The sequence below is a fragment of the Gadus morhua genome, chromosome 7 (assembly GCF_902167405.1).
Source record: "Gadus morhua chromosome 7, gadMor3.0, whole genome shotgun sequence".
NCBI lineage: Eukaryota > Metazoa > Chordata > Actinopteri > Gadiformes > Gadidae > Gadus > Gadus morhua.
In genome coordinates this window covers 13,727,941-13,749,669 of record NC_044054.1, presented here as the reverse complement: position 1 = coordinate 13,749,669, position 21,729 = coordinate 13,727,941, and the positions used below count along the sequence as shown (strand labels likewise).

The 21,729-nt window shown below is 42.8% G+C and overlaps 3 protein-coding genes across 5 annotated transcripts in view; 2 read left to right on the top strand and 1 right to left on the bottom strand.

Annotated features, from left to right (window-relative positions):
- The first annotated feature begins 458 nt into the window (after positions 1-458).
- Positions 459-2,576, top strand: defbl2 (defensin, beta-like 2). The gene is made up of 4 exons (XM_030362187.1): positions 459-738; positions 988-1,158; positions 2,112-2,235; positions 2,473-2,576. Exons 2-4 carry the CDS (start codon positions 1,098-1,100, stop codon positions 2,492-2,494), a joined length of 207 nt encoding a protein of 68 aa, XP_030218047.1. The 5' UTR covers positions 459-738; positions 988-1,097; the 3' UTR covers positions 2,495-2,576.
- Positions 2,577-4,111: 1,535 nt separating this feature from the next.
- On the bottom strand, positions 4,112-14,983 carry mepcea (methylphosphate capping enzyme a). Of its 2 annotated transcripts, none has more exons than XM_030361582.1 (5): positions 14,558-14,983; positions 11,928-14,120; positions 7,612-7,830; positions 7,170-7,293; positions 4,112-6,598 (listed from the first exon to the last, which is right to left on the bottom strand). In XM_030361582.1, exons 2-5 carry the CDS (start codon positions 14,064-14,066, stop codon positions 6,564-6,566), a joined length of 2,517 nt encoding a protein of 838 aa, XP_030217442.1. In that variant the 5' UTR covers positions 14,067-14,120; positions 14,558-14,983; the 3' UTR covers positions 4,112-6,563. The 2 variants fall into 2 exon arrangements, with proteins under 2 accessions (XP_030217442.1, XP_030217441.1); XM_030361581.1 differs by having other exon boundaries at positions 14,555-14,980.
- A 6,580-nt stretch (positions 14,984-21,563) lies between these two features.
- Positions 21,564-21,729, top strand: part of LOC115546951 (serine/threonine-protein kinase PAK 3) — a 33,049-nt gene continuing 32,883 nt past the window's right edge. For both annotated transcript variants that reach the window (XM_030360800.1, XM_030360799.1), the window contains exon 1: positions 21,564-21,729. This exon is cut by the window's right edge and continues 38 nt beyond it. The gene's annotated coding sequence lies outside the window, so the exon portion shown is untranslated.

The following is a 21,729-nucleotide window of genomic DNA, read 5'->3' as shown; positions in this document are numbered from 1 at the left end:
CTGCTTGTTGTTTATTTTCGCTGCGTTTAATCGGGTGAAAACAGCGCCGTACTTAATATATACCGCCATCTACTGGATTGGAGGGCCTACTATAACGTAGCTTTATAGTTTATCTTTATTTATGCAGTAGAAGTAATCAAGTATTTATTTTTCTGTTTAAAAATGTTGTTTTTTATGATGTCCCATTATGACTTTGAGGATTTTATTGAGATAACTGAATGTGTTTGAGATAGTATCTAATATATCTAGTATTATCTAGTATAATTACTCTGAGCCAATTCCACAACTAATAGAATAGGCTACATGTTGATATCAATATGATATAGACCTTATGCAAGACAAACGAAGGTGCTTCTTCTGTAAACAAAAGATTTCTGCTTTGTTTATTATTTGCCTGTCATAGTCACTAGGGGGCACGCTATACACGTGCATCTGTCTGTGAACAAGTCTGTGTTTGTTCAGTTAACAAAAGTCCCCGCGTCACTGGACCGGTGTGTTTTGTGAAGTAAAAATGTACTTTAACAGCATCAGCAGTATCACATGAATATATCCAGACGAGAGTGACACAAATGGCACGACTGTTTTAACCAGCCTGGAAGCCACACACCCACAGCTAGCTGGTTTTAAGTTATACAGCGGGTTGGGCCTTAATCACTGGGACTCACTTCACTTAAAAGAGTTATGAATTTTGTTCCTTGATTTGATTTAAACTGCCATATTCCAGCGACAGGGCTTCATGTGAGTAGCACACAACACAAACATTCTTAAGGGACCTGAATTAAATATAACTTTATTCATTCATGCCACATTTTCAAAGAAGGAACACAATCAATAGTAAAATAAGGTATCTTGTGTCTACAGGAGACGGCTGAGAGCCCACGTTTAGTTTGAACCAACCCACAAGTAGTGATGAAAGCTACTAGACTCAACACAGTGTTGCCAGCGACATTCACAAATAACCCATGTTCTTGTTGTGGTTCTGCACAGAGTGCGTCACGGGACCCCTCCCCTGCGTCCGACGAGCCGTTTATAAACGCCCCCCGGTGGAGGAGAGCCCCCACTGTCTGAGCACCAGGCGTTAAGCCCACAGCCTGAACATGGAGAGGGTCCACCGCCTGCTGCTGCTAGTCCTCCTACTGGTGCTGCTGACCGGAGAGGGTGAGACAGGGCCACACACACACCACACGCAGCCACACACACACCCCATACGCAGCCACGCACACACCCCACACGCAGCCACGCACACACCCCACACGCAGCCACACACACACACCCCACACGCAGCCACGCACGCAGCCACGCACACAGCCCAAATGCAGCCACACACACACACACACACACACACATACACACACATGGACATGGACACACACACACACACACACACACACACACACACACATACACACACACACACACACACACACACACACAGACATGGACACACACACACGCACACACAGACAAAGACACACACACCCTACACGCAGCCACACACAGCCACACACACACACACGCACGCACGCACGCACGCACGCACGCACGCACGCACGCACGCACACACACACACACACACACACACACACACACACACACACACACACACACACACATAAACACACACACACGCACACACACACACACACACACACACACACACACACACACGCACACACAGACAAAGACACACACAACCTACACGCAGCCACACACAGCCACACACACACACACACACACACACACACACACACACACACACACACACACACACACACACACACACACACACACACACACACACACACACCACACTATTACATAAACCCTGCCAACATGCTTCTACTCCTACATAGTCCTAAATTATTAAAATAATCAAAAATATATTTTTTTGTAAAAGAAGATGCAGATGTCAGAGTTAAAATAATAAATTGTGTACTAGTATGGGGTACACAATATTTGAGATTCAGCCAACTCTGAGATTACAGTAAACATCCATAGTCCTGCTAGCTGTAAACAATCAACTGAAATGTGATGATGCATGCACATATGGTCAATATGGTATGCCATACATCATCAACGTTTTCTTTCTACTTTTATGTTTTGGCGGATAGTATTGTCTGCAACGGAGGACGCGGAGGTGCAGTACTGGACGTGTGGCTACAGAGGACTCTGCAGACGGTTCTGTTATGCCCAGGAGTACATCGTTGGACACCACGGGTGCCCACGGAGATACAGGTAGGTTATAGACACAGAGCCACTTGATATAAAATAGTTCAGTTGTACACACCATAGAAAGTTCTTTTTATCGATAGTTATATGAATATAAGTTTCCGAATTATGTATGTTGTTAGAGTTTGCTGAATTGTTTTTGATGAATAGGTTTAAGTCATGCTATGAGATGGCAATCCAATTGTGCAAACTATACATGCAAGTTGTGTGGTTGATTTTGTGGTTGTTGTTGTTTATTTACAGGTGCTGTGCGATGCGGTTTTAGCATTTCCTGCATATCCTGCAATATTCCTGCAGGATAAACTGAACAAATGGAGGAAATAAATTGCTTCACGTGTGGAGAACATAGGTCATTTTAAGATGTGTGTGCAGTACACTTGTATTTAACTTCCTCAGTTGCACTTAGTGTTATATTATTTATATATTTTACATATTTGCAATTTAATTCATCCTATCTGTAATTCAACATTCAGGCAACACCGATGTTCGTTTTGCTTTCAGAAATGATTTGCTGGCAATAAATGCAGGCAAACAAACACGTTTAACAGAGTTTGGTGTAAAGTGATATGGGTCAGGATTTGAGTTTGTACATTTAAATGTGATTCATAAAACAAGGTAGGTGAACTGTAAATTCATTCAAGTTATAGTTGCCTGTGACTTTACTGAGTACTGGATTCTCAGGCATGACGGTTAAGTTATTTATAGTAACAAGCAATACTATCAAACTATTTAAAACCATCCCTTGTGATTTAATACAACTATGGGCAATTAATTTTTTTTTTTTTTTTAGGATTCATCCCCAGCCTCTTCACCAAATATATTTAATTCTAAACCTTAGCAACCAACCCTTTATCACTGTAAGTGGACCTCTGTGTCTGAAGATGCCAGGCTGTCCTGTCCTGTAAAGGTTAAAGCTGGATGATGGGCCATCATTCAACAGAGGCTGCTTTGTGCACAAATCTGTTATTCATCCGCAGCATGACACGGCCACAATGGAGCGCACGTGCACACAAAGCTGTTTACATGAAGCCGATCTTCCCTGTCTGATCATTGAGCAAACAGCAAGGCGGAGAGGGGGGGGGGGGGGTCATCCAATCGAAAACATCTGAAACCAGAAGGAAACATGCACTCCAACACACACAACACATGCACTAGATGTAAAAGGGTTGAATGCCTTCACTTTTTATTTAAAATCCTAGTATGATTGTGGTTAATTCTGGATATTTCTATCCGATGTGACGAGTGAATCCAGGCACAAGTCATTAAGCAGCAGGTAGGGGCTATGGCATCCTGCTCAAGGATACATACAGGTAGTCTGCAGTAGAAATTAGGGCTCGTACCCAGAATCTTCCCAATGGGAGTTCAAGAGTGGCTCACACACTGGCTTTCTATATTTGACAACCCGCGGGCAATCCAGACTTATTTATTGCACCAGAAGCACTCCTCAGATGGTGCTCGACAAGAATGAGCAAGTTACTGGTATCAAGTCAGTTACACACGCATACACACTTCTAATACCCAAACCAGGTCCTGAAGTAGGTGAGTATAGTTTGTATGAACTGCAGTTAGATGTAGCCTCTGAATTGAACAATGTGAAATTCTATCCCTTCCTCACTAGGTGGTGCTGTGTGTAACCGGTCCACCTCTAACTGATTAGGCGGGTGTGTCAAGTGTCTTTAACATAATGCACGTATTACAAAAAAAACAAAATATATATATATATATATATATATATAGAAAATGTTAATATATATATTTTTAAATGTGAATTGTAAGTATTATAAATAAATCATGCATTTTAATTAGGTATTGGAATTGACAATAGGATATATACAATAATAATAAATAATTTCTACATGCGTGATACCACCACAGTAGACGATTACACAGGAGATCATTTTAATAATTTGTAATTAAAAGACTCTTTGAGGCATGTAAATAAAAACATGTTTACCTAAAAGACTCCCAAAATAATTGTTTTTCATCAGGTTAAGGTGCTTGTTTGAAGCGCAGTCGTTAACTGCCGTAGACAGGATTTATGCATTGACATTTCTGAGTTAAACAAAGACCATTTAATTTTACGGTTCTGGATTCTAACCAATAAGACCCTGTCCTGTGTGATCAAGCTGTCAGGTTGCTAAAATTCAGAATGTTGTCTGGTTAATATACTGCCACATTACGCAGAAAATGTCAATTCATAAATGCCATCTACAGTTACAAAGAATATATGAATTCCCACAATCTTATCAGTGCAAAGAACCTCTTTATTAATCCATCTTGGATTAATAAAAGTACATTTTATCTTTCTCTTTAAACAACCATGAAGACTACACTCAAATAAACACCTGCTCCATCTCACATTTGGCCTTCCTGAATAATCCAACCAGGAACATGAGAACACAGTTCTGGAAGCTATCAAAATGAGCTTCATAAAACAGTTAGTCTTGCAATAAAACAAAAAAAGCTATGAAAATTGTAGGCAAAAATAGGGCACTAAATATATCTGAGAATCGGATTGTCTTAAATTTGGGTGCATACCCTGACTAGGGGTTTGATAAACTCTACAGACAGATCAAAATATCATATACTTAAATGTGTAAATTACATAATGTAATCTGCTATTTAACAGAGGAAGAGCGGACTACATTGTCTATATGATTTATATATGAAAAATCGAACTGGTCAGAATTACTATGAAAGGGTAGGCTTACTTTTATTTCTAAAGAGATCTGACTGAAATGTATATTTACCAGACTCAGTGTCTTCAGATAACCCCTTTGTTAAATGAGTTAACCAAAAAAAGAAACTGCCGTGGGCAGGAAGCATTTAGTATTGTATGTAATATATTGATTAAGAGCTGGATAAGCTTTGGTACAAGAACTCTGACCTACAACATTGGCAGCAAACATGAAAACAAGATGAAAATTCAATGAAAATGAACAGGACAAAAAAAGTTCAACATATTCAAAAGCATAACAAAAGTTATAAAACAAAACTTTATTACATCAATTACTTTTCTTGAAAAGGAAACAAAAAGGATCCCTCGTGACCTCCGTCATAACGTCTCACTTTAACAAGTCACACAAAAACGAACAAATGATTAAAAAAAACATCGGTACCAATGGATTTTCAAAATATGAGTTTGAATTGATTTTCCTAAAAAATAAAAAAAAGGTTTATTTGAGGAGATTTGCAAATTAAGAGCGCAGGTGGATACAACATGGCTAAACATGGGAGCACTTCCAGTGTGTGACAGTTTAAACCTGGACTTCCAACGTTGGGCTGAACTAATGAAAAGCCAATAAACAGATCACACTTTAACCTCTCTGTATAAAGACAAAGGTCTTTGTAAAAATCTTTTGCAGAGTAATTGATACATCTTTGAGATCTCATGGGATATCATATAGGATAGATATGGCTTTGCTTTGGAAAGGAAAAGCCCATTGCTGATGTTTTCTAGTTTAATAATCATAAAGGTCCCCCCATGCTGGCTGGCTGAACCCCTGCTTTGGTGTCATCATAACCAAACTACTCATGTTATGCAAATGGGTTTAACTTAAGCGTTACATTTTTTTTTACATATGAAAATATAAAAACATTGCAGATAAACGTACCCTGACATTGTTAAATAATTTCCATAAAGTAAAAACCTCAAAACCACCATTGTATTCTTTATAGTCATTCCCTGCTGAGCATTTGAACTGTCAATCACTCAATCGACAGGAATAACTTGTCTAGATAAGTAGACAGAGGGTCAGATTACAAAAATATTTAAAAAGTCTGAGTGTTATTCTATCAGACATAAATCTTTCGCTTTGTGTTGTCCGACACCTCTAATGAACCCAAGATACGCTTTGATCAACAACAACGAATAATAATTTTTCTTTACATTTGTACATTTAATGTGATCGAAAGACTGGAATTGTTCTGATGACGCCAAACAAAACAAAACAAAACAAGAAAACATCAGCAATGCCATGCCAAAACTTAATTTACAAAATCATCAAATGTGTAGAGTAATTATAATATACTAAAAACATTGAAACACTCATGACGGAATCGGGTTAAGGTGATCATTACTAAAAAACTCCCCACAGCTGGGAAGATCCTTTCGAGTTGATCCCCACCTTTCGTAAAGAGTTTGAAACCTTTTATTCTTGATAAGGGTACTCGATCTGTGTAAAAATGATCACCCGTGGTCCCGGTCTCCATCTGTGTGCTCTGCGGGGGGTCCGGTATCGGTCGGGGCGTAATTAATCCTAGTCCGTCGGTTGGGGAGGGGCGGGTCGCTCACTCACATTCAATGATCCTCAAGGATCTTCAAGGCAGTGCGGTCATTTGTGAAACAAGTAGATCGGTCTCTGGAAACCTGGGAGAACGGGCAAGGAGGGGATTATGTTAACGTTAAGGAGCTCTGGAAGCTGTCCAGGTCGAGGGTTAGAGGCTGAAACAACTTGATTTGGGAGCCCTGAATGCTATTTGTTTGAAAATGTCAACCGTTACATTATCGTTAATATCATTGGATAAATACGACTGAAAAGTACTGAAAGCAAAATAGTGTTCTGCTATAGAAGAATAAAAAAAAATGCATGATGATACTGTAGGTGGAATTAGATTATGAACGGCTTTAGAATAAATGTAGGAAGCATAAAGAAAAATCTGCCTTCTCCTATGTTAGTGAGGAGAAGGAGAAGCCAAAACCTCTCTGCGCCGCATCAGCAATGTTCACTTGCACGTTAGCACCATGCACATGCACGACAGCACACGCACGTCAGCACCGTGCACACGCACAACAGCACCGTGCACTCGCACGGCAGCCCAATCCACACGCACAGCACACTCACATCAGCACTGTGCATCTACACCTCAACATAGTACACCCACACATCAGCTGGAAACAAATCGGAAGGAAAATACTGAAATTCTTCTGAAAAAGTTACCCTTCGCTGAAGAGTTAGGCATTCCGATGAACTCATAGCTGGCGAAGCCGACTTCGGTGGTCAGGTAGTTGGTGAACTGGTCTGGCTTGAGGCGAATGCTCTTGTAGTTCTTGCTAATGACGTCCTGTGAAGACCCAGTAGAAAACATCTTAACGTCTTTAACAAACTCCTTTTGGAGCTTCAAATTTGAGCTATAGACTTTTTTTTCTCAATGGCATCATTCTACCAAAGACCATTTTGAAAAACGAGGATGCAAATATCGGAAAAAATATCCCACCCACCAGGAATTGGTAAACAACGATTTGAGTACTTGTTTTGAGACAAACTCAAGTGATTTGACGGCGAAAACATGTAAACAATTTAAATTAAATCATTCAATATTCAGCCGCCTCCTTAACCCCTCCCCCTCCCTCCCGCCTCCTATGACATCACTTCCTCTTACGGTGAGCTTATTCCTGCGGACGTAGGTGTCCCAGGGCTGGGGCTCCAGGACGAAGATGCCCCCGGGACGAAGGTGTCGGTAGGCCCGCTGGAAGAACCTCTTCAGGCCCTCGTCGCCCCAGTTCAGGTGCACCCACTTGGTGACGCTCAGGCACAGGATGACGTCGTACTCGGGCCGCTGGGTGAGCAGCAGCCGGTCGCACTCCAGCACGTAGTTGGCCTGGAAACAACGCACCACATGACCACGTTTAAAAATACAACCCAAAAAGGTATGAGAGGAGGGGGAACTGTATGGTGTGATCCCCAGTGTGTGCACTCTGACCTGGAGGCTTCCTTACCCCGACCTGCTCCCCTATGACATGCATCTGAATGTCACTGGGATCAGCAGTGGATGATAGGTAAATGACTATATAGTAGGACATGGTAGATTCATCTGCCAAGCTTAAACTAACTGGAGGATTCTTACACATTAAAATAAATGTTTATCTTTTGTTTACATTTCAACTGGACCTTTATACATTTACATTTAGGGCATTTAGTGGACACATTTATCCAAAGCATGAACAAAGAGAAATAACAATATATCGCTGTACAAGTGCCAAGCACTAAAAATTGATTGTTGTCAAATAAAATAAAAACTTTCCAATGTATATATTAAATATTGTAATATAAAACAATATAAAAGTGCAAACTGAGGCATTATTCCTTCTTCTTTTAAACATGGATTGTAAATAAAATAGAAATAACTTGTGTCCACATAAAATAAAAACGTAACTCAAGATATCCTTCCAATGTATAAATAAAAACAATGCAACAGTGCCATCTGAGGCATTAAGAAATTAAATGGCAAGTGAAGGGATCAAGTGAAGGGATTTGAACTACAATTTGAATTGTTTACTCCAAAACTGGAATGGAGTCTCTAGGTGGAAAATTTAGGAAGGAGATAGGTCCCAAAGTTTGTAGAGAATAATAAAGAAAGAAAGAAAGAATAAAACTTAAGAAGAACTTAAGAAGAATTTTTTTTTCTTCATCAAGTATCGTGGCGAAATACAGTTTCTGTCATGTTTTTTATTTGGCATTTTGTAAATCCATGGATTTCTGTTGGAGGACTCATTGCTCCTTGACCGGAAACGGAAAGGGGGGTTGGTTATAGTCTTTGCGCTCGGTTCTAGCCCTACTGTTGAGATGGAGAACCGAGCGAAAAGACTACAACCAAACATAAACAGCCCCCTGTCCGTTTACGGTCCGGTCTCCGCTCCAAAGGGATTTACAAAATGCCAAATAACACACGACAGAAACTGTATTTCCCTGCGATACTTGATTAGGAACATCAACGAACAACATTAACCACTCGGTGAGTTGCACATTTCTGAAAACGAATGTTTAGGGTTGTTTTAAGGACAGGTTTGTGAATGCCCATAGCCAGCCATTCTGAAGCAGGCAGGGGTAATTCAAAATTAGCCAAATACCCGAGACAGGACCAATAGTCAAATTTCCGGTGTCAACCACCAAATTTCATCGTAGACACACCAGAAAGGGGGCTCAATGTGCTAAATACCGGAATTGTCCTTTAAACATGCGCCGATAACGTGAACAACTTTTTTGATTTTGTTTTTGCATGGTCAGCCGGTCCGCGGATCACTTGCATCCCGAAACGTGAGGGTTGATCCGTACGGATCACGGGTAATCCGTGCTCCGTTGCACCGCTAATATAAACTGCTCTTTCCTTTAGGCAAGGCCTCTATGTTGAGATAAATGGATATTATAAACATCTTTATTTAACTATTGAATTGTAAAATAAAAATAAATACGAATCTTGCTGATCTCCAGTCAGTAACAGTAACAAATCAAATTTGCAGCTTTTGCGTTTTGCATATCGCGTTCTATAACATCGCAATGTCGGTTTGAATTTGATTAATCCTTCAGCCCTAACCTAGAGTCTCTCGCGGAAGCTAGTGAGCGACTCTGTGGTTCTGATATTGGCAGGGCTGATGTTGTTTCTAACAATCATGCACAACAACTTCTATTTTAACATGGTGCATGACATATTCTGGTCATCTCAAGTAACTTAGAACTGCCTTAATACACTGCAGGGGTTGACACTAACGGTTGCCCGCTTGCCCGGGGCAAGTAAAAAAAATGTTTGGGCAAGTTGAGATTTTTTCTGGTTGCCCGAACGGGCAAGTGGATTTTGGGTGGATGTTAATATAAAAGCTATTTATTCAAATGTTTTTAGAAACTGCAGAACAACCTTTTGTTCCTCAAAAGCACACAAAATAGAAGTATTTGCAATTGATCAGCGCGCTGTCTTCTCTTCTCTCGGAAAAGCGAGTTAACAGACACGCATCGCTTCAGTGCGAATATAGCCCCGCCTTCTGTCACTCACTCGCAGTGCGGTCTCTGGCAGTGATTCCCTAAAGGTTAGCCAACACAGCTAGCATCTCAAGTGCAGCACCTCCGCGAACGGTTTAGGTCGAAGTTAAATGGAGTAGTGATTGAGGAGTGCAGTTTGGAAGTACTTTGGATTGAGGCAAATTATCAAGGAAAGTCAAGAACACGGTTTTGGGTTTCATAACTGTCCACATGCACACAGCAATAGCGATCTTTTTCACGAAATTGGACCATCACAAACTATATATTACATGAAAGCTGAGCCTCCACTTATTCCAAACCATATCATTCTGTGACTAAAACTCGCAAATAACAACTTAAGAAGAAACGTCCCCTTTTCTTTCAACAACCAAAAATGAAGTATTACCTTTGTGATTTTTGTCCACAAAGTTGATTCTGATCTAATAAAACCACCATAAACAGATTATCCAGTATCTGGGCCAAATTTTGCAACTTAACATGGTGTTTTCAATCAATGAATAAGAGAAGGTTTCTTAGGAAATAGGTAAATTGCCTTCAATCAGAAAACATATTCTTCAGCGCAATCTAGTGGCCATATATTTATTTGCGAGTGTTTGGCTTGGTGCATTCGATTGCCCTGAACTTTAAATAGAGGTGTCAAGTGTCAAAATTGTAAGATATCTACCTTTATTTGTGTCTCATAGTAAGACAGCGCTCCCAACTGATAACGACCAACTGATACTGATAATTATTTCAGGTGGAAATGTTATCTTCCACTTATGCTGTGTTCCATGGCTTTATTCACTTTAACCAAGTATTATCCCCATTGAATATTTCATTTGCACAACAATCTTTCTTTTGGCCCAAAGATGACATTATCGCCCTTGCAGTTGTGGAGATATAATCTATTTACTTTTGTTATGTTCTTTCCTGAAAAAAACTTTTCCCCTGATATCAAACATGGTATAGAATATCGATCTTTTTCCAGGAATAGTATTGAAGTTAGAAAATCCAGTATCGTGACTGACAACCCTACTAGAAACGCGATTGTGATTATTCAGTTAGAGCTACAAGAAACTTAAAAGTTAAAAAGACATATCTTTGCTACTACCTCTGACATTTAGTCATGTACATTTGCATAAAATCATGCAGGTCTACATATAACTTGGCGGTAGCTTTAATAGGTTGGAACGGTGGACTGAAATCACTTCATGGCACGATGTGAGCGCTCGATAAATAAGTAAACAAAGAGAAGTTTGTTATTTTTTATGTGTGGAAGCTAACATTCAGCTTCAGTCTGAGCTAGGAGGATTTTTCTGAGCCCCCCCCAAAACCAGGCAGGGGGCCTGGCAAAAGAGGCCCGTTCACGATTCTGATTATAATTTGGGCAAGTGAACATTACATTCGGGCAAGTTGAACCTGACCTGTACTTGCCCGATGGGCAAGTGCTTTTGAAACCTTAGTGTCAACCCCTGCACTGGATGTTCTTTGGTTTGTCTCCAGGCTAGATTTAGGCACAGACCTATAATTAGGAATATTTAAAAAGAGGAACAATCTATTAACAAAATTAAATAAAAATAGATCTTCAATATTATTTGAAAGGAAATCCAATTTCTAAAAACATCCCAGACACCGACAGAAACTTATTTCACTAATATATAACATTTTTATCTCAAAGTAAAAGTCAATCTATCAACATTATCCCAAAGTTAACATGACTATGTCATGACAGCTACATTACTAATACTAGGCAGCCTGATTGGTGCTTTGTTAAATAAACAAACACCATTTACAGGTATTCAGTCTTAAAAATCTGCTTACTCAACATCCTGCCAGGATGTTATTATCTCACACACACACACACACACACACACACACACACACACACACACACACACACACACACACACACACACACACACACACACACACACACACACACACACACACACACACACACATTACCTTGAGGAAGGAGACGTTGGAGGGGAACTCTCCTGGCTGGACGGGGGGCTGCTCCGTGAGCGGAGGGGCCGCGATGGGACCCCTGGTGCGCAGAGACAGGGGAAAGTGGCAGCCTCCAGGACCGCCGGCGGGATCTACACAGTCCTCCACCTCCACCTCCTCCATCCTGCTCCTCTGCAGCTCCCTCCTCCTCCTCCTGCTCTCAAGATCCTCCTTCTGCAACTCATCCGCGCCCCGCTTCGTTCCCTCCCTCGTTCCCTCCTTTGTTTCCTCCTTCCTCTGCTCCTCCTTCCTCTGCTCCTGCACCTCTTTTGGCCCCAGTTCCGCTTTCCCTTCACGCTCCTCCTTTCCGTCTTGGAGCTCCTTGGTTCCCCGGTCCTCCATCTCTTGCTCCACCTCCTTCTTCCCCGCCCCTTCTTCTGCGTGACGGCTGACCCCTCCTCCTCCTCCTCCTCTTTCCACCACCGCCTCTCCATTCTCCCCCTTGCCTTCCACCTCGATGTGCTCCTCCTGTTTGTCCCCAGCTAGGGGGACAACCCTAACCCTAACCCCCTCCTGGCTCCCCTGGCTCTTCCTCCTCCCCTCCTCCTCCCGGGCCTGCCGGGTCTCCAGGTCAGACAGGTAGTGTCTGATGTTCTTGCGCGCCGCGCGCACCAGCCCGCCGTCGATGTCCACGCCCAGAATGCGCGCCGGCCGCAGCACCTTTGCCACGTAGAGGGTCACGTGTCCGGCGTTGCAGCCCAGGTCCAGCACGTCCTTCCCCCGGAACCACTCGGGGCGCAGCACGCGGAGGCGGGGGTCCTCGCTGGAGCCGGGGTTGCGGTAGCCGTAGTATTTGTTGTAGTTGCCGTACTGGAACTTAGTCGGCTGCGGCTTGTGCTGGTTGTAGGGCTGTTGGTGGTGGTGGTGCTGTTGTTGCTGCTGCCCCCCATTTCCAGTCTTGGGGCCCCCCCTTGGCGTGCTGAAGCCCTGGGTCGCCGGAGGTCTGGGTCCGTGATGTTTGGTGACCGTGCCGCACGACGTCACGGGGAGATCCGTTTTCCCTGAGTTGCGGCGGCGTCTCCGCCTGCCGGCGTGCTGATTGGTCACGGCCGGCAGGGTAGGCGACGTCACAGTGTCGTCGTGGGCGCTCTGCGCTTGCTCTGTGGCGCAGGGTGGCACGTCCTCCTTGGCGCCGTGCGAAGCGGGCTCTTTAGCGGCACTGGGGGCCTCCTCTGCGATGGCTGCACTGGGTTCACTGGGGGCAGGGGTGGCAGGGCTCGGGTCGACGTCCATGCCTGTGGCGGGTTTCCCTTCGGAGCCCTTTCCTGAATCTGATGACATGTGGAGCTGCTGTACCGCCGTCCCACCTCCACCACCTCCCCCTCCTCCTCCTCCTCCTCCACCTCCACCTCCTCCACCACCTCCTCCTCCTCCATGGTGTCTGTTGCGGTTCCTCCTGCGCCCGCCACTCTTGAGCGGTGACACGAGCACGTTGCTGTCGGGAACGCCGCTGTTGAGGTTCAGCGGGTCGGTGATGTCCCGCGGAATCAGGATCTCCACCGGCTCTCGGTTCTTGGAGGGAAGCGGCGAGGACTTGGGCGTCTCCGCATTCAAAGCCTTGTTCACCTCCTCGTCCAGCAGGCTGTTGAGGTTCAGTGGGTCGAAGATGTTCCCGCCCAACAGGAAGTTAGAGGGAAGCACCGAGTCGCTCTCGGAGTTGGCCCTCCGTCGTCTCTTTCCCGACGCTGGGTGGTTGAAACCAAAATTGGCCGTGTTCCTGCGCTTGGACAACTTCGGCTGCGGCTGATGCTGTTGTTGTGGTGGTTGTGCTGGGGGTGGTTGATGTTGTTGTTGTTGTTGTTTTGAAGTTTGCAGAGAACTGCTGTGATTTATGTGGTTTTCATCTCCTTCCGGTTTCTGACACAACTTCTCAGAGTTGGGGCAAGTCTCTATCAAACTCGTATTGTTTGGCAGGACCAAGCTGGCAGCTAAGGGACAGTTGGCGGTGATGTCTGAACTGTCTGTTCTGTCAGCAGACAGTTTCACCTCCGTCATGACGGAAATGTTGTTGCAGGCTGCAGTGCATCCCAATAGCTGCAGAGACGGAGTTAAACCAGACCCTGTCTTGCCATTATTCATCCCCTCGTCTACCGACATTTCTATGTTTACTATTGTCCAAATATTGATGCATACATGGAAGCCTCTGTGAATCTGCAAGTGAAAGCAAAACACACAAGTGTCAATCACGAGGTCGACTTTCTAATCAATTAACAAAGCTATGCCGTCTTCGCACAAACTTGCAATGCATGCACACACACCAGCGAAAGACATGCAATGCAAGGGCTTACCGGACTGAGCATTGGAGTTAAGGAGAAGATAATGCTACACAGTTCACTGGCTACTGGGTTAGCGCTGAGCAACTCTCTGCACTAGCAGGAGGAGCGGGCCAGAGGAAGACTCACCACAACGTACACTCAACGTTACGGTTCAAGTTGAACATGCAGCGACTATAACCGCCAGAACGCTCCTCTTATCTATGTTGCTTTTTCGCTGCAAAGTGCAAATTATGCATTTTAAGTCACGACTCACGTGATTTGCCATGTGCCATTAATTCTGTATCGAAAATCAAAATAACAGTGTCTCACCACCTCAGCAGCTCCCCACGCCTCCAGTCGTTCCGACTGTCACCATTCACTTTCCACCGGAGCTAACGTTAGCGTGGCTAACGCCAACCACAGTATATTATCAACAGAGCCGCATACACCGTACACCGTGTTATGTGTCCGTGCCTCAGAGCTGCTTCTCTCTCTCTGGCTCGACACAAAAGTGCCCTGCTCCGTCACTCCTCCAGTGAACTCCTCGCACGTTCTCCCTCCAGGCAGGTCCGTGGATGAATAAATTATTCCGTTTGCTAGTCGGGCATGGCGGCGCATCCGGCCGCCTTCCGCACTCACAAGTGGGATGTGTCCAAAAGATGGGTCTCCGCTTACCCGCGCCAAATTCTCCAGTCCGGTGGTATTGTTATGGACAGAAATACATTGTTAAAATATATATACTATATGTGTGTGTGCGTGTGTGTGCGTGTGTGTGTGTGTGTGTGGGGGGGGGGGGGAGTGTGCGCGCGCGTGTGTGCGTGTGCTGGCGTGCGTGCATGAGTGTGTGTATGCGTGTATGCGTGTGTGTGTGTGCGTGTGAGTGTGTGTACTTATTCACACGCTAATCGAGGATTGGTTTAAAAGTTTAAGAACAATTAAAAAATGTATCTTTAAATTTAATAGTAGACCATCAGACATGTATTCAAGTCCTTGTCTGTCATTGATGACAAACTTCTAAGAGTTTAACAGTGAACTGACTTTATAACGCTAGAGGGAGACAAATCTTTAGTAATGGTATGTTATGGCCTACCCTTTATTCTAAAAGTAGTAGCACCTCTTTCCCGCTGTCTCTCAAATTCAAATTCAAAAAAGCTATATTGGAATGGGAAACAAATGTTTTCATTGCCAAAGCAGGTGAAAATTAGGCCAAAGGTAAAATATGAATTTAGCCAAGAATAAAGCCAAATTCAAAATATATATGTCAATTTCAAAAAAGTACAAACCAAATACTGAATATATAAAAGTAAAATACGGAATACTAAAAGTGAATTGAAAGTTCCAGGATAAAATATCTCCTTTAACCCGATAAAATAAAGATACATTCACTGTATTTATTGTGTAGGGGTTATGCGCAATAGTGAAATCATAACATGTGCTGGTGGTAAAAGTCGAGTAGCATGGGTCTGAGATCCTTCTCTCATAACAACAGGTCAGAAATTGTGCCGCTGTGAACGTACATTATTGTATTTCCCCCTAAAGATATGGTCGTTTCTTAGTGGCGTGTTTTCAAAAGTCCTTGCATGTCTGTGTTATCTGTGAGAAGTGTGTGTTCCTCTTGGAAGTTAGGGAGTGCCGCTGAGTTTCCAGTTGGTTTTGTGTGCAGTGGGAGCACAGTCTGTCTTCTCTTGGAGCCAGGTCAGAGCCTGTGAGGACCAGGCTCTGTTCGCTGAGTCTGTACATTGTCAAGGATATTCTTTGTTTTGGGTCAGTCACGGTGGTCAGGTATTCTGCAACTGTGTATTCTCTGTTTATGGACAAGGAGCATGCCAAATTACTCATCCTTTTGGTGGATTCTCTCCAATTTGCTAAAAAAAATATTTTTGTTTTCTTATAATTTGCTTTTGCCTGGTGGGGTGGTTGTTGGGTTGTGGACAGAGTCCAAGGATCAGCTGGCTAAGAGGATACTTTTCTGGATATAGCTCTCTGTGGCTGAGTGCCTTGCTGTGGAGTGTTTGTAGGGTGTGTTGTCTCTTTCCTCTTTCCTTCTGTCACTTCTGTAATTCAATAACGATTGGATATCGTCCCATATTCCGCCCTGCATGCATTATTTTGTGTTCTATTTGGACTCTGATGATAGATGTGCCGAATTTTGCTTGCAGTGTTCAATTTGATGTTTGTCCCGTTTTATTAATGACCCGCTTGTTAGCGGGTGGACCCCAGATCTCACTGCCATGGATAGCAATGGGTTCTATTACTGCTTCAAAGAATTTGTGCCAGATCTCAATTGGTATCTTTAGATTGATTGAAGGCCCTCCTTGCCTTGTTTCTCAGGTCATTCACTGCTTTTTTTTAAGTTTCTTGTGGTTTCAGGGCGCTATCATTTTTAGTTTGCTCTGGAGCAACAGTGTCTAGGTGGAATTTGAATTTGTGGAGGCTGGGTCTTTTTTTAAATATCATTAATTAAGCTTTACTAAGGTTCACTTTCAGGGCCCAGGTTTGAGAGGAACTGTGCAGAAGATCTAGCTGCTGCTATAGGCCTTCTTTGGTTGGGACAGCAGCACCTGGTTATCTGAAAAGACAGAAAACATTTGGATTTCAGTGTCATAGTGTTATAACACTACGACACATGGCATAACACTGCGGCATAACACTAGTAATGTTATGCCGAGTGCTGCAGACTGTTTTAATGTCCTTGCTAATTGGTTCATGTATATGTTTAATAGGGTCGGACTCAAGGTGCATCCCTATCTCACACCCCGGCTTTGTGGAAAGAAGTCTGTGTGTTTGTATCTTAACTGTACATTTGTCGTTCTCCTCTTTGTGTCACCCCTGCCAGTTTGGCGGAGGGTACCTCCAACTCTCTGCAATTTAGAAGGCATCCAGTTGGACCATCCCTTGAAGGACAAGAATGTCTGTATTCCTGATTTCCTTGATGAAGTCTAGGTTTCTGCTATTCAGACCAAAGGCAATCGACCTCAGGCCTTGTATATTCCAGGATCCAATGATTAAGGCGTTGTGTTCCATGGTGCCCTGTGTTTGATAGTCCAGTAGTTTAGCTCCGGGTTTTGGTCGCCCTCCCTTTCTCTTTCTGTCCTGCTCTCTCTGCCACAAACACATAAAAAAACATGTTTCTATTGTATTACAGTTGTAATATTATATTGCACATATATAATATTACATTATTATATTGCAATATTATATTGCACATGCGACAACAACTAAACCATGAGAACAGTTTTCACCCAACTGAAATGCTGATTTATACTACAAAGGACTTGGATGTGGACTTAATTCAAAATTTCATATCATCCAATGAAAATTATCTCACACCAACAATTCAGTACACACTGAAGTCCACTGACCACTGTTCAGCACTGTTGTTCTTCAACCTTGAGGCCATCCTTGTTTACACTGCGCTAATTCGGTTACTTTGCATGCCCATTGCCCACATATTCCGTTGGGTCACGAGTCACTCAGCAGCCCTCTATTATCCATTAAAGAAGAGACTCTGAGGGGTACCTGTCCCCCACACCCTCTCTCCCCCTCCTCCCTCTCGTCGTCGCCGGCTCTTTCTCATGCTAATAACGGTGGCCGCGGCCGTGGCTCGCGGCGGGCACCATCTGCCCCACCTAGGGTGCTCGGGGGGGCCTTGGGGGGCCCCCCCACCCATTGTCAATATGCTTCCAAGCAGAATGAGGGGAGATTACGCACACTCTCACACACACGCACACACACACATACACGTATTTGGACACTCACACACACACACACACACACACACACACACACACACACACAAACACATACACACACACATGCAGTCACACACACATACACGCCAGTGGTCTATAGTGCCCCCCCCCCCCCCCCCCTTCCACGAGCGTGCTGCTGGATGAGAGTACGCCAGCCCGGAGGTCATTATCCTGAGCAGGGGGAGGGGCCGTTGTACGTGTGTCCTTTATACCAGACACGCAGCGCAACGTGTGTGTGTGATGTCACCCTGTGTTTCCAGGTAACAGAGCGGTAAGGTGTGACAAACCGAGGACAAAAAAGGGGTTTTGTTTTCTTTTTCTTTTTCTAATTTAATGTCTAGAGGACGCCAAGTGGTCGGTTGTGTTTACTGATGCTTGTCAGGGTGTAATCATAACACATTTTAAAAATACATTGGGTTTTATTTCGCTGTTTTTGTTTCTGTTCATTGTGTTACAGGTTTGATTTACTTTTTATATTTCTTTGGACTATCTTATTTGTTTATGTATTGTAACTATGGGTAGAACTTGTTGAATATTGGTTTAGAAACCTACTTTGGCGGGATTATGGTTAGAATGTGTTCATTATGCCCTCCAACAGTATCGTCCTTTCATCTTCCTCCTAAAATTAGACGCGTTCAAATGACACTTAAAACTGAACAATGTAGAAATTCTTCTGAACTCAGGGAGACCATACATTTTGGACAGTCATAGAGATGTGTCTATGCTTAGTATTTTTTTTTGTTTTCCAATAGTCCAATAGTTAACGTAAAAAGGAACATAAAGAAGAACATAACATCAAAACTGTACTTAATAAGAAGTTGCTGCCACACAAGCAAGAAGAGATCTACTGGAATATGTATTTAAGAAGGAGATTCCTCTAAAAATACCTCTGGGACATTTCAATTGACTAGATATAAACTGTTTTCCTATTTATTTTTTAGTTGATAACCCAATTTTGATAACATTTCAATGCACTTAGCAAATACTACCGTTCAAACACCACTCACAGCTTGCGATCTGCTTTTCAGCATTTTCAAGGCCTTTACTTAAAAGAGCCATTATGCTGCCTACATGCAGATTACTTATTGAACTGTCCAAGCAAAGAGACCAATGCTGCTTTGCCAACTCAACACACAATAAAGCAGCTGTCAGGGGGAGGGTCTGTCCAGACCAGCGTGGTCATGGATAGGCTCTTTGTGTCCAGCCTACTGCAAGCTGATAGGCTTCATTTAGTTATATTGACACAGGGCTTGATTGAAAAAAGGGGGTTGGGGGGGGGGGGGGGGGGGGGGGGGGGGTATTTTAAGTATATATTATATACTTAATATAATAATCTGATATAATAATAATAATCATAATAATACACACACACACACACACACACACACACACACACACACACACACACACACACACACACACACACACACACACACACACACACACACACACACACACACACACACACACACACAGAGTGTGTGTGGTATGGTTCTAAGGGGTAATCCAATTACACTTAGAATAAGTTTTGTGGTGATCAGACAGAATGACAGTGCACTTTGCTAATGAGAATATACATATTGCATCATTTAGTTATGAGCTATATAGTGAGAGGCCTTCTATAGTTAGAAGGCCTTGGTTATCAATATCACCAGTTAACAGACCAGTTAGCAGACCTGATACAGCCCTTTGTTATCATTGTCATATGTGCTATATCTACTCTATGTATCTACTTTGCAGATATTTTATAGTATAATAATATAGTAATAGTAATAAAGATATGTCTCTTTGAGAATTTTTTTATTAAATGCAGTAAAGTTGGGCTGGTGAACACGACAGCATTGTGAGAGGCATCGCTTACCTCCATTCAACTAAATATGAAAATATTCATGCATGAAAATAATGAAAAAATGTTCAACCCAATTCAAATATTTTAACGATAATGATTCTATTATGTCGACTGTGATGTAGGCAACATTGTGCAAAAAAAATGTAGCCATTGGATTATCCTGCGTTAAACAGGATGTCTCCCAACCGTCTCAACACCTGTGTTATCTGTTCAATTCCACACGGGCAAACGCATGAATATGACCAGTTAGAGGATTTACAACAGCAAGCTGCTGCTGACAAGCCATCTAGGGTTACCAGTAAATCATCGTAGAGAGGCAGACAGCAGAGTCCTCCCTCTAGCTCGGGGTCCCAGCCTTCACCCTTCATAAACCTCGACTAGCGACACAACCACTGTTTGTGGTTGAGGTCTTATTCTGAGGTTTATGGATTAATACAGAATGGATGCAGTGAAGAGTATCTCAAAAGGAACCTTTATCAACATAACATTCACTAGGACTTAGACAAATGAAAAATACTATCGTAGCATTATGTTGTAAATAATAAATAATGTTGTAAATGTATCCATGAGTGCCAGTTACATTGAATGACGCTTTGAAAGGCAATTTTATATTTCAGTCGGACAGAAAAAATTGTGGAACAGGTTGTTTCTCCATTCATGTCAAAACACAATGTATTTCCCTTTTGTCAGTTGAAACCAAATGACATTTGACCAATTAACCTGTCAGCTGTTGCTCCTGAACAGAAGCCTAAACAACTGCATTGGGAAACACTGACAAATGCACCCCAAGACTCATATATCTTTTGTTGTTCCAACAATTAATTGTTTAAAAGCCACTACAACCAATTAAAAATATTTCTGCAATTGGGAAATTGTATTCTCAATCATTCCTTTCTCTGATTAATATTGTTATTAAATTGTTCCAAATCTCGCTGTTTTTCCACACTGTTTTCATAATATTATAATTTCATTTTATTGGCCAAAACTAAATCTCTATTTCTGTTGACACCCACAGAGCAGCCATGTTATTCTCTAGGAACCGACAAGACGACGTTGTCATGACAACCAGCCATGATTCAGAGTGCCTGTGATAGGTCTCCACCTAAAGGCAAGAAGCCCGAGCCGGAGACGGAGCAGATGCTGAAGCCATTCAGCCAATCACAGGTGACACAGAGGAAAAGATGACATCATAGGCAAATTAGGGCAAATGAAACGCGGGTTTGGTTTCTCGGCTCCGCTTGTCTAAGAACTGTATTTTGTGAACTGTATTTTGACGCGTTTGGTACTGATAAACACATGTGATTAAGGTAATTTGCTGCTTTTGTGTGTTAACTTATTAATCTCGATCATTAAGGCCTGCATACATTGCAACCAACAATACGATTGCTTTATACTTTAAAACGTTTGATATATTGTAGTACAGAGCCAAGGCTTTTCTGATAGATTTGGAACTGGACACCCTTGCCCAACAATATAACAATAATAATAATAAAAAAAAAACGTAATGCTGATTTTTGTTTACGTTATTTATTACTATTACGATATAATAACGACCACATATTTATTTTGAAATAAAAAATATTTATCAGAGCTTCCTTCCTCGCCAGTCAACCGGCAGATTTGCTCCTCAAACAGAAAACCAACCCCTGCCTCTGCGCATGTCTCCTCCCCCCAGACGGTGCTGCCTTCATTAATATTCATCGTCTCAGCCAATAGGCAGGGCAGGGCGGATGACATCATGGGCTAGGGAACAGTGAGCAGTCAGTGAAGCATCCAGCCTGCCGAACGAGCCTGCTTTTTAGGGTCAGGAACTGGTCTGACAAGAGAATGGCAGTCGTGCCTGTAAACTGACAATAGGAGTGTACAGTGGACGATGAAGCTACCAGCACACTGGACCCCAAGGC

What these genes read in the sequence shown, in the direction of transcription:
- defbl2 (XM_030362187.1), top strand. Translation starts at nt 1,098, where the DNA reads ATGGAGAGGGTCCACCGCCTGCTGCTGCTAGTCCTCCTACTGGTGCTG. An exon ending in GGTGCTGCTGACCGGAGAGG is followed by an intron (nt 1,159 to 2,111) that starts GTGAGACAGGGC and finishes TTTGGCGGATAG; the next exon opens with TATTGTCTGCAACGGAGGAC. An exon ending in GGGTGCCCACGGAGATACAG is followed by an intron (nt 2,236 to 2,472) that starts GTAGGTTATAGA and finishes GTTTATTTACAG; the next exon opens with GTGCTGTGCGATGCGGTTTT.
- mepcea (XM_030361582.1), bottom strand. Translation starts at nt 14,066, where the DNA reads ATGTCGGTAGACGAGGGGATGAATAATGGCAAGACAGGGTCTGGTTTA. An exon ending in TCCGCAGGAATAAGCTCACC is followed by an intron (nt 7,294 to 7,611) that starts GTAAGAGGAAGT and finishes GGGTCTTCACAG; the next exon opens with GACGTCATTAGCAAGAACTA. An exon ending in GCCTAACTCTTCAGCGAAGG is followed by an intron (nt 6,599 to 7,169) that starts GTAACTTTTTCA and finishes CCGTTCTCCCAG; the next exon opens with GTTTCCAGAGACCGATCTAC.